The following is a 13,707-nucleotide window of genomic DNA, read 5'->3' as shown; positions in this document are numbered from 1 at the left end:
CATAAGGAAATAACAAACAGAACATCCAAATTAATCATAAGTGAATAAATGGGGGAAAAATATATATATACCTTTTTTTTTGGGGGGGGGGGGTAGGGACTTGACCTTGAAACAACCTTTCAAAGTTATGTGCTTTATTACTATCAGAATTCTAAGAAATGAAACAAGCCATCATACAGTATACATATTAAAGCCATTGCAAGGAAGCTCCATTAATAGATTAAGATCTATAAGCTTCTGGCATTTTCCAGATTACATGTAAATGTTAACTTGCTTAAACATGATCAAGTTATACCGTGTTTACACATTGACTCAGCTCGCGTGTTGAATCCGCGAGCCGGGTTGAAGACTGCGAAGAAGGGATCAGAGATCGCGTTCATACGTACATATGAAAAGGCGAGTTCAACACGGCTCGCGGATCTCGAACGGAAGAATTATGACGTCGCAAATTAAAGGCGGGAAATTCACCGCCGGAATCGAATCTTGTCCGTGCGAACAACAACAATGCCAAAAGTGAAAGCGTGCGCAGTGACCTAGGTCAAGAGAGTTCGACACGGCTTTCTGTTTACACACGAAAAAATTGCCGAGTCTGACTCGGGTCGCGGGTTGAAACCTTCGATTTTGTAGGATCGATAAAGCCGTGTTCGACACGGCTCGCGGATCACTCTGATCGCGTTTACACAGCATAAAATTGCCGTGTTGAGCACGGCTCTCGTGTTCAACCCCCGAGCCGAGTCAATGTTTAAACACGGTATGTGTAAACTTACAAAAATTTGGCAGATGACATTTTGGCAGAAAATATGAAATAGAACCAAAAGCATATTATGGGAATAAGGGGAAAGATTTGTTTACTTTAAATAAAAAAAAATACCACTAAATCAGCTCTTTGTCTGATAAAATGGGAAATAACCATGAAAGCAATGACATAAATGTAACTTGATAGAATTAGATCTGGATTTGAATAAATATGTTTCAAAAATCTACTTATGACAGTATGGCAAAGACATTGGACAAGGTGTCTTGGGAGTATTTAATGAAATAAATAGTGATTCTCACCAATCATTGTTATAGGCTACCAAAATTGGCTAATGCTAAGAGCACAGTTGCCAGTGAAAACCCCTGAATATTTGTTCCATGAAACACTCACTCCCCTGATCACCTGATGAATGCACCGGCAAGCAATTTATCTTAAAAAAAAATACTCCATCCAGTCTGATATTTCTTCATCATATCTGCAAGGCCGTGACATACCTTTCAGGTTTGATCTATGAGAGCCAAGTCTAAAAGGGTATTTCACAAAGAACTAACTGACTTAACCCTATCTAGGCCAGGGTAGTTTTGGATATCAATTGACACACAGGTAGTCTCGGATATAATCTACAAAATTGTATATTTTTCAATTTCAGGCAAATTGCTATTAACTGATTATGCTAACTTATGCAAAATTAGTATGCAAAATCATACTCTTTCTTGTAACTCCCTAAAAGCTCAAAATTTTCTAATTTTTGGTGTAGAAACTTCATTGATGTTTCTATGTGAAAAACCTTGCAATATTGGATTGATTTCTTATGTATCATATTATGTTTTTTTTTGCAATTTCTTGAGTGTTTCCTTTTTCCAACCTTTTGTTTGTCATTGAAGCGTGGGGGGGGGGGGTGGGGGCTTCTGAGGCCCCCACACCGGCCTGGTTAACACACACTTATATAAACAGGCAACCTCATTGATCAAGACATGTACTATATCATACATGTACTTGCAATTATATGAATTTAAGTATATCTATTTTTGTGATCCCAGAACTTGACCACAGTATCTCAATTGGTCTCTGTCTTAGATGTATAATTGTATTATAATCCGTGAGAAGAATTGCTTAAAAAACAAAATTATCTTTCTAATACCTTTCTCTGAAGTAATAGGTCTACTGAGTAATTAATGGGAGATGTTTTTGCTTTCAGTAGATTGTTCAAAACACCATGCGATAGAGCTACAGTGTGTTAAGGATCATAAGTAGCAGGAAGAACATAAAATGCACACAAAAAAAGCTCATCCAAATGGGTACAAATGCATAATACAACATCCACATTGCATGACTGGTTAACAAATTTCAAAAGGATGAAGCAGAAGATGAAAAGGAATTCTAGGAAAATGTTAAAATGGATTAGAGAAAACATGAGTGATGGAAATCATATCAGGGAGTTTTCGATTTGCACGTCGACTAGTGGACTGCGACGAAAGTATGTCATAATAGTCTGCTTTGTGTTGATGTTATACAAAGTCAGTCGAGCACATGATTGGACGACACTGAGCATGTGCAAGCCATTCCTGACACGTCAACTTCATGATGACGACCGTGGATTTCGTTCAGATCACGCTCGTTCGAAATGTAGTAAACGAGCAATCAGATCCTTGCCCATTGATCGAAGCCACGTGGTGATTTACTCCAGCGGGTTCTATATACTGTAAACACAAAGCAGACTATTATGAAGAACTTTCGTCGCAGTCCACTAGTCGACGTGCAAATCAAAATCTCGCTATTGTGTCACAAACCCAAAATGATCCTTGATGTCCTAGCTGTAAATCAAAATCATTCAAGTATTAACATGACTGCAAGGTTTTATCATCTACGGCTAAGCCATTCACAAGCTTATAACAGTCTGGCATGGTGTGGGAGTTGGTTGTTGGTTGATTAGTTCATGTATGATATATTAATAATCTACCTTTGTGAATTGTAATCATTAATTCAAAAGTGGTTTCAATTCAAAGATTAATGGCAAAACATACAGGAAATCTTACACTTTTTGAAACTGCCGTAAATTAATACATAACTGACCTGGACGTGGAAACAGAACTGGCTCTTTTAATAAAATTTCCTGGAATAGTAATTCCGTTATAAAATAAACCCTTTAAAATTCAAGAAAAGCTTCAAAATATCTATTTCTTCAAGCAAATCTAGTTTGCTTCACAAACATGGAGGATGGGAGCTATACCATACATGACACTATCGTGGGAGAGTGGGGTGTATACATTTTTAAAACGCATTTTATTTCTTGGCAAGATATGATATTTAAGTATTCATGTGTTTGATAGACCATGTTGATGGATTTTAAGGTAACTTTGAAGGCAATTTGTGATAAGTGTTCTTCAATCTGGTTTGATGTAGATAATGACCCAATAGGTATTTCCATTCTTTTCAGAAATTTAATTGAATGATCTGATTTGCTTTCTAGAATTTGCCAATTTGATTACCAAGATATCATTTCACAAGTGTCAAAACTATAAGAACAAAGTGACCATCTGTTTGTCAAAGGGAAAGAAGAGTGTTTGTGCATGGGCTTGCAGGTGTGGGTGGGGTGAGTGGGTAGGACCTATACAGTGCAGTGTAATTTTATGAATTCAAAATCATTCTGACAGACAACAAACAAACAAAAAGCTTAATCTAAAAGCAAACTACTGCAGACCATGGCACAAAGAACAACACAACAAACATTATTACCTCTTCCTTCATATTGAAGTACAGAACAAAATGAATGACAAATATATAGCAATATTATGTTTGTACGATGTAATGATCCCAGTTTCCTGTATTCTGAAATCCAATTGAACTTAGACGAAGGCATACTTCTGTGTGACAATTATGGAAAGCTAAAAATGTCAAGACTCGGTATTCACTGTACGTCTCTTCCGTTTACTATGTTGTTTTCAGGAAACCACAAATGACTTGAATGTAAAATGAGCTCATAGATTGAAACTGTAATACTAAGAATTTGTGTCACATCCGGCTTTCCATAGTTAAACCACAACTTTAGACCTTAATCTAAATTATTCAAACCAGAGTTCAGAATAAGTGACAGTATGTCAGATAATAAAACCGTAAAAACAGTATGTATGCATATATAAAGCAGTTCATTTGGAACGATCATAACAAATAACAAGTGGAATGCCTCTGGCCGTCTCACCTGCATCACGCGGTTCAATATAGCAGCAGTGCTGACTTTGAATACTACTCTAACTCGCACAAGATGTTCAGTGATACATGGTTACTCTTATGTCCACTTTTTATGAACAGGACCAATAAACTTACAGAGATATGATGGTTATTCAACAAAAAACCAACATGGCCAAAGTTCATTGACCTTACATGACCTTTGACCTTGATCATGTGACCTGAAACTCGAACAGGATGTTCAGTGATACTTGATTACTCTTATGTACAAGTTTCATGAATCAGATCCATAAACTTTCAAAGTTATGATGGTAATTCAACAGATACACCCAATTCGGCCATAGTTCATTGACCTTTGACCTTGGTTATGTGACCTGAAACGCGCACAGGATGTTCAGTGATACTTGATTACTCTAATGTCCAAGTTTAATGAACTAGACCAATAAACTTTCAAAGTTATGATGGTAATTCAACAGATACCCACAATTCGGCCAAAGTTCATTGACCCTAAATGACCTTTGACCTTAATCATGAGACCTGAAACTTGCACAAAATTTTCAGTGATGCTTGATTACTATTATATCCAAGTTTCATGAATCAGATCCATAAACTTTCAAAGTTATGATGGGAATTCAACAGATATCCCCAATTCGGCCAAAGTTCATTGACCCTAAATGACCTTTGACCTTGGTCATGTGACGTGAAACTCATGCAGGATGTTCAGTGATACTTGATTAACCTTATGTCCAAGTTTCATGAACTAGGTCCATATATTTTCTAAGTTATGATGACATTTCAAAAACTTAACCTCAGGTTAAGATTTTGATGTTGATTCCTCCAACATGGTCTAAGTTCATTGACCCTAAATGACCTTTGACCTTGGTCATGTGACATGAAACTCTAATAGGATGTTCAGTAATACTTGATTAACCTTATGGCCAAGTTTTATTAACTAGGTCCATATACTTTCTAAGTTATGACATCATTTCAAAAACTTAACCTCAGGTTAAGATTTGATGTTGACGCCGCCGCCGCCGTCGGAAAAGCGGCGCCTATAGTCTCACTTTGCTTCGCAGGTGAGACAAAAATCATTTTTAGTGATTTTCATTGACTATTTCCTAATTCCAGTGATAGTGAAATGTTATGTTCATGTTTGATACTTTTAAAATGCTGTACATTAATCATAGAATAGAAAAATCTGAATATTATCGATAAAAAGAGTGACAGCTATACGTATACTTTAATAAATCCATATGCTCTTTTCACTTCTTATTGAAAATTAGCATTTATATATTTTTTAGCTTTTATTAATAATTAGTACCATATTAATGCAATTTATGGAAAGTAAAATTACAATGTGATATATATTAAAATTAATCATCCCATTGTGTAAATGTTATTGATAACTGACTAATAATGAATGAAAATATACATTTCAATCATGAATCAGTCCCTCTAAAATTACATGGGTTATTAGAGCTAACAAATGAACAAATGATAAAATGAGTTCAATAAGATTGAGATAAATATGCATTTCCGAATGTAAATCATAAATTCAGTACTCAGTGATTATCAGCAAGTTATGAATTGTGCAAATTGATCGGCCTACTCCAAGAATTTGATTTTCTATATCTACATGCAATCCTTCTACAAAATCAAATGTACTATTTCTACGCAGCAGGAATCATACTTTTCAATATCAATTTGCTATTCATTATTTTGTCATCTGCATGCATACACCAAAACTACTAATCAACCAAAAGTGAACTAAATTTATGTTTTCAATGATGCAGATGATTGTTTTTTTCAAAGTGATAATGATTGCTCAAAGTGAAGGAAAATTATATAAAGTGGGCATCTACGCTTTTAAATTCTATTTATTTCCCAAGTTTTTGCAAATATTTTTTCACCATCTATTTTATTTTCTAATAATATAGCATTTGAGGGTGAAAAAAAACCCTATTGTGACCCTAGCGCTATATCTTTAAAGGTAAAAAGGCAAGTGATATTGCTGCTAGACCAAATGTTAGGTTATCTCGGGAAATTAGTTAAAAGAGAAATTGTTATTTATTTTGATGTTACCTCTTGGTTCATATCCATCATACTGTCTTCGTCTCCATCACCTTTCTTCATGAGCTTCTTCGCAGCAGCTAGGCCGCCGCCCATTTTCTTTAGAGCCCCGACCTTCTTCTTACCCTCCTCCGGCTTAACCTCCTTCTTCTCAGTGGTATCTATGGTTATCAGCTCTGGGGGTGAAGGGGGAGGGGGTAAAACATACCAAAAACATCAAATTAATATTGACAATCTGTTTTTGTTTTCTGTTTATGGTAACTCCTGTAGGAACTCGGGAGGACAGCGTTTTGCTGGTAAATGCCAAGCTGGTATATAACCAATTACCTAGGAAACATTTAACATCTTGGTTAATCAGTCATAGTGGCTGACTATATAGACAACACATATAGGTCGTTTTATCAAAGTGGAGACGATGGCAGAGTGGGGATTCGAACTCACAACCTTGCGATTATGAGTCCATGAGTCCAATGTTTTAACCACATGACCCGTCAATCGCAAACTCTTTAGACAAGGTTCCCTATACATACATCGTCCTACTTTATGGAATCTCCTGCCAAGTAATATTAGAAACACCCCCAGTCGTAAGACATTTAACAAATCGTTAAAATTAATGCTACTGGAAGATTATAATTAATTCGATATGGTAAAATACTACCTGAAAACAAATAATTCTATGTAAAGATTTTGTGGATAATTAAGATTTTTTCTTCTTGTAAATAGTGTAAATACGTTCACTGAAAATAATCGAAACTTTCTGCAACAGTAATAAGTAGAATTAGTATTGAATTTGTTGTACAATAATGAGATTTAGTTAAATTTATAGTTTAAACTATGATAATGACATTATTTGGGGCTCACCTCGATTAGCATCTTGCTATTTATGTTAGCTCCAATTACCAAATGTTTTGTTTATATGTGATGTATATTCCTTGTAATTGTACCTGACAGTAATATTTGGTAATAAATTCAATTCAATATAAGATTAATTCAACAATTGATCGCATCTATTCAGGTAATACTGGGGACTTCACAACTCATAGCTATAGCCAGCTATAAACTATACTGATAACTGACAAACATATAATATACCCTTTTTAGAATATACAGTGCGTCCCAGAAAAAACGAAACCGAGATTTATCGATCATTTATCATTATTTAATCATAAATAAAATAGACAAATGACCTACCAATTTAAAGCTTAGAATCTCCTCTTTGATCTGATATTACTTAGATTATTTCTCATTCACGCATGAGTGAGCAAATGCAATTTGAAGAAAGGATATCAAAAACTCATTTGGCGGGGGGTGTCTGGGTTTCAAAAAGAAAACCACATTTTTGAAAAGTTCAATATCTCCTCTTTAATTTGATACCTAAATTACAGAAAATGATCACGAAATAACAAAGTTCTGTTCATTTAAAATAAGGCTTGAATTTTAATAATTTCATAAAATGAAGAGGTTCTCCAGGATGGCTTTCAAACTCTCTCGACACTCTGTTTTGTTGACGATCAGCCATGCATTAAATCTTTTGTTCACCATGCGAAAGCTTCTGTGGGAAACCGGTGAAAACACGTTTATCTCATGAAATTATGGAAATACAAGCCTTATTTCAAATGAACAGGACTTTTTTATTTCTTGACCATTTTTTGTAATTTTGGTACCAAATTAAAGAGCAGATATTGAACTTTTCAGAAATGTGGTTTTCTTTTTGAAACCCAGATAACCCCCGCCAAATGAGTTTTTGGTATCCTTTCTTCAAATTGTTTTTGCTCACTCATGCGTGAATAAGAAATAACCGATGAAATAACATCAGATGAAAGAGGAGATTCTAAGCTTTAAATTGGTAGGTCATTTGTCTATTCTATTTATGATTAAGTTATGATAAATGATCGCTAAATCTCGGTTTCGTTTATTCTGGGACGCACTGTATACATGATCTTGACGATGATGATAATTCACTTGCTTATTAACCTGGTAAACCAAAGTGGAATACTTTTAAACAGATATCTAATCACTAGCCCTCTAAGATAATGTCATATATACCTTCATTTTGTGGTTGTTCTAGGTCTATATCCTCATTGCCGTCGGCTTGATCTCCTTGTTCCTACAAACAATCAAAAACAAAACTTCATTTTTTTAAAATCAATTTGATTCAAATCAATATGATCTGAGTAATAGAGAACTGATTTGTAGGATACACTGTGGAAGTAGTAAAAAGATCAATGGACATATAATGATGCTGTATAAGTCCATAACAAAGCTGCTGGAATTCAAGACACATCAATATAAGTACCTGTATTAACGATGGATACACTAACCAACAAAAATATATAAAAAAATTATTATATTGTAGGTATTTGATTAGGGTTAGGATTAGTGTCAGCATACCTTTGTTATAAACTTCATATACCAGTGGACATTGAGCGCAGTGAGTCTTATGGCAGTAATTCTAAACTCTCTGGCCCGTATTCTGAAGTAAGGTTTCATTCAAACTCTGGTTTAACTATGGATAGCCAATAGTGGCATAAATCTCTAACAGTAGAATTTCAATGTATCTGTTCATTTTTTTCTCTGAAATCATTTCTAACAATTTCGGAAAGATAAATAAGATAGCTTTCTCCACCATTCAGGAATTAGGAAACACCACAGGAAACATACAATGTAAGGAAAATTTTGACACCTTTGGTTTCCACAATGTTAGCACAGAGTTAGACATGGTCGAAGTTAAACCTAACCTTAGAATACGGGCCTCTGTGTTTTGGCCATGCCTGGGTATTGGGTAAAGACTACTTGTACAGTGTTAAAAACAACACCAGTTGATGTTATGGGATGACCACACTTTCAGGTGTTAAAATACACCTTGTAGTGTGAACGTAACTCCAAAAAGTGTTGAAAAATCAAACAGGACATGTTATAAACAACATTGGGTGTTAAACTGACACCATGAACTACTGGTGTCAAATGCTTGGTGTGGTCATTGGTAATGCTGGTGGTGCTGTTTTAACACCAAAATGAGTGGTGTTGTGAGCTATGCATATCAGTAAACACCATGTAGTTTTTTGCTCTAAATCCTTGATTACAATGCTCAATTATGACTTTAATACGCTTTGATTTACAACATTTTGAACAATTCTGAAATATTTGCAAAGCCTGTCGTTAGTTTCATGGTAAATCCCCATAAATATCACTATTCCAATATGCCCTAAAACAGTTATGTGGAGGATGTGAATGAAAATGTGTATTACATGATAAACGTTTCCTTTTTATTCAACTCAATGAGCCCATGTCCATGATACATGAAAATTGTGGAAAGGGTGAAAATGTGTATTAATTACACATGCATATCAAAAGTAGAATTAATATCATGTTAAATGGGTTAAAGAACATATGAAATGCTCAAGTGTTCACTATGTTAGCTCAACGATAAAGTAATGCAAACAGAGAAAGTATTCTCATATAAGTTGAAATTATATATATATATTTTAAAATATACTATCCAATTTTCAAGATTCTGCTTTAATAGGGTGGTTTTCTTATGTTTTTTTCAATTAAATCCATTGCCTTATGCCCCGAGATAAAACTTGGACTCGGGTCCATGAAAAATGTGTATTAATCATATCAGTATCATATTGTGCTAAGTGGGTTAAAGAACAAATGAAATACTAAATTGGATTGAAATGTTAACAATGTCAACTTTTAAATGAAGTGATAAAATATAACACAAAGTTATACATCACAATGCAAACAGAAAAGTTTTATCTCCAAGTCATAAAAGATAAATTGATAATTGATAAGATTTTCAAGTGGTTCGAATATGCTACATTTAGGAGCTGTATTTGAAAATATATTAACGATCGACTTTATTTTGATTTTGTGTCATGAAATCTGCAATTCAATTACTCTCTTCTAATTTCTTAAAACATTTTTCTTCAAACAGACACCAAATATAGCTGGATGGAATGATGCAAATCTCCAACTATTAATTGTGATTTCCAGATGTATCATACGTATGTGAATACAGGTCTTTTTCTCTAAAATAAAAGTAAAGAATAAAAAAACAACACTCGCAAGCAATATTCATTCATCAACATTGAATTTCAATCAAAATATAAAAAAAACACCTCAAACAAAACGAGGATCACATTGGAAAGAAAAACCATATTCTTACCTCTTCATATTCCTATTTCCCCAGTATCAAAATTATGAATAATTGATAAAAATATGAGGAAAACAAAGTTAATGAAAACTTTCTGAATCACACATTTGTTAGCATGTAAAATGGATGAATTATAAATTGACAAGATAGAAACCATGAATAAATACTATTAGATACAAGATGATATAATTTCAATTGAAAGTCAACTATGACAACCAAACTGATTAAAACAAGTTACATCATACTGAATGAGTGCAGTTCTAAAATTCGTAATTTGCTGTCAAATCAAAATTTGCATTTTTCATACTTAACTCTATTATCATCATCTCTCTATAGAGAATTCAAATAATTTTAATGATATGAAGACAAAAGATTATGGTTACAAATTTGAAATATGGTATTTAAAGGGATAGTCCGGGTTAAAAATATTTATAACTAAATAAAAAGAGTAAATTCACAGAGCAAAATGCTGAAAATTTCATCTAAATCAGATAACAAAGTAATTGAATTTTTTAGTTTGTCAATATTTTGTGAAAACAGTTATAAGCCCATCGTCATGAATATTCATTAGGTGGGCTGACGATGTCATATCCCCACTTTCCTTTTTCTCATGATAGTACATGAAATCATAATTGTTTCATTTTTTTCAATACATACATGTGTAAATGATGTGTCTCCATTATGATGAAATAAGTTGCGGCAATAATAAATAATTAAATGCATTTTATCAGTTGTCAATTGTGTTTTTAATAGTTCTTGGTACTAGGACCTAGCAAAATTTTTAATAAACCTCATTTCATATAATGAAATAAAAAGAACATGTGAGGATATGACATCATCAGCCCATCTAATGAATATTCATGAGAACATGCCTAGAACCGTTTCACCGGAATAATGCAAATCTTTAAAATTCAATAACTTTGTTATTTATTATCTGATTATCTGATCAGCATTCTGGTCTGTGAATTTTACTCTATTCATTAAGATATAAATTTATTCAGCCTGGAACATCCCTTTAATTAGATAAATCTTGTTCCAACTGACTTCATAAAATATAAAGTCATCTACTGATTATAATTATGCTAATTTTAATGTCATAATACAATATTAAGGCATGCATGTTGAAATATATATAATCATGGTTAGACTTCAGAATGAGACCAAATGCTGGATGAACATACCCTTTGACCTTTATGTGACCGCTGTAAATGTGCAGAACATTACAAAAATCATATTTGAAATGTTATCAAAACATAGTTAATTTCCATCACACGATGATTGTCACATGAATCAATTGCAATAATGGATAAATCAATGAGAAATGTTTACTGTACTAACAAGCACTGATGATGGGAATGACATAATAGGGACCTATTGATTTGCACGGCACTATATGTGATCTAGCTGCAACCCCCAAACCAACAATAAGTCACTAGGACCACGTTCTTGGTAAATAGCCAAAACAGTGATTGGTCTTCAACATATTAAAATGAGAAAATTAGCTAATCCGAAAGAGTAATCCCTGTTCTTCACACTGTCACTTGAAGTTGCAAAATTACATAATACACATGATATACAAGTTATGCATTATGAATATTGGGTATTATCATTCAAGAACTTGTGTTGGTCATTACAGATCTATTTTGACAAATTATATATCATGCTGAATCTTAGAATTATCTTTTTTAAAAAGCAATTAAATCTTTAAAACAAGTGGAATGCCTCTGGCCGTCTCACCTGCATCACGCAGTTCAATATAGCAGCAGTGCTGACTTTGAAAACTACTCTAACTCGCACAAGATGTTTAGTGATACATGGTTACTCTTATGTCCACTTTTTATGAACTAGACCAATAAACTTACAGAGATATGATGGTTATTCAACAAAAAAACCCAACATGGCCAAAGTTGATTGACCTTACATGACCTTTGACCTTGATCATGTGACCTGAAACTCGCACAGGATGTTCAGTGATACTTGATTACTCTTATGTACAAGTGTCATGAATCAGATCCATAAACTTTCAAAGTTATGATGGTAATTCAACAGATAACCCAATTCGGCCAAAGTTCATTGACCTTTGACCTTGGTCATGTGACCTGAAACGCGCACAGGATGTTCAGTGATACTTGATTACTTTAATGTCCAAGTTTAATGAACTAGATCAATAAACTTTCAAAGTTATGATGGTAATTCAACAGATACCCACAATTCGGCCAAAGTTCATTGACCCTAAATGACCTTTGACCTTGGTCATGTGACGTGAAACTCATGCAGGATGTTCAGTGATACTTGATTAACCTTATGTCCAAGTTTCATGAACTAGGTCCATATATTTTCTAAGTTATGATGACATTTCAAAAACTTAACCTCAGGTTAAGATTTCGATGTTGATTCCTCCAACATGGTCTAAGTTCATTGACCCTAAATGACCTTTGACCTTGGTCATGTGACATGAAACTCTAATAGGATGTTCAGTAATACTTGATTAACCTTATGGCCAAGTTTCATGAACTAGGTCCATATACTTTCTAAGTTATGATGTCATTTCAAAAACTTAACCTCAGGTTAAGATTTGATGTTGACGCCGCCGCCGCCGTCGCCGTCGGAAAAGCGGCGCCTATAGTCTCACTCTGCTATGCAGGTGAGACAAAAATGGAGTGACTAAAAAAAAATCCTTATTGATGATGATGAAGGAAATGACAATGGTGTTGTTCATTTTGATGACCATGATGGTAATATTGTAGTTGTGGCTTTGTTGATGATGACGATGGTGGTGGTGGCGGTGATGATGATGATGATGGTGACAATGATGATGGTGTGATGATGATGATGGTGGTGATGATGACGATGATGATTACGATAATGATGGTGATGATGATGATGATGACGGTGATTCATGTACAAATCCCAATGATGATCACAATTTTGAAATGTGCATTTAACAAAATGATGTGGCACAAAAGTATACATTTATGTTCTTTAAGGAAGGCAACCTGACTTGTTCAAATTCTTTGTTAAATTCTACCAATACTGTAATATATACAAACCATTGTGTGTATACATGTATATGCACATTTCCTGTTCTTTAATTATCTCTAGGCTTATTCTAATGATCATAAAAAATGATATTTCTTACATTTATGATTGGACTGGAACAATATATCACTTCATTTTTGCACTTTCATGCCACTTGGAAAACTAGATTATGTCAATTTATTGAACAAATGCTTAGGTTCTAATACTGATTTGATTAAATTTATGTAAATGATATATAACTCTGTATTAAAAAGATATGTTAAAATTTAGACGCTGCAGATCTTAAAAATACATGTTTTTGTTTCACCCTTAATTCTTAATCCCAATGCATTACATGTGCCACTTCATTTTGTTAAATTACTTGATGAAACTTGGTGTAAGAAAATGAATTGCAATGCTTTGTCACAGCAATATTCAATACTACATTCATAGACTGACCATATTAATGCATGCCAGTATCCGCTATTTGCGCAATACACATGAAAATAAAAAAAGA

At 33.8% G+C, this 13,707-nt stretch overlaps 1 protein-coding gene across 1 annotated transcript in view; it reads right to left on the bottom strand.

The window, feature by feature from the left end:
• LOC121430703 (otoferlin-like) overlaps window positions 1-13,707 on the bottom strand; it is a 108,836-nt gene that overhangs the window by 24,083 nt on the left and 71,046 nt on the right. The window contains exons 37-41 of the mRNA XM_041628059.1: window positions 13,650-13,673; window positions 10,185-10,196; window positions 8,060-8,120; window positions 6,026-6,189; window positions 3,494-3,499 (exon numbers count right to left, since the gene is read on the bottom strand). Coding sequence (XP_041483993.1) covers window positions 3,494-3,499; window positions 6,026-6,189; window positions 8,060-8,120; window positions 10,185-10,196; window positions 13,650-13,673 — 267 coding nt within the window. The remainder of the gene's footprint in view (window positions 1-3,493; window positions 3,500-6,025; window positions 6,190-8,059; window positions 8,121-10,184; window positions 10,197-13,649; window positions 13,674-13,707) is intronic.

The sequence above is a fragment of the Lytechinus variegatus genome, chromosome 17 (assembly GCF_018143015.1).
Source record: "Lytechinus variegatus isolate NC3 chromosome 17, Lvar_3.0, whole genome shotgun sequence".
NCBI lineage: Eukaryota > Metazoa > Echinodermata > Echinoidea > Temnopleuroida > Toxopneustidae > Lytechinus > Lytechinus variegatus.
This window is presented reverse-complemented; position numbering and strand designations above follow the sequence as displayed.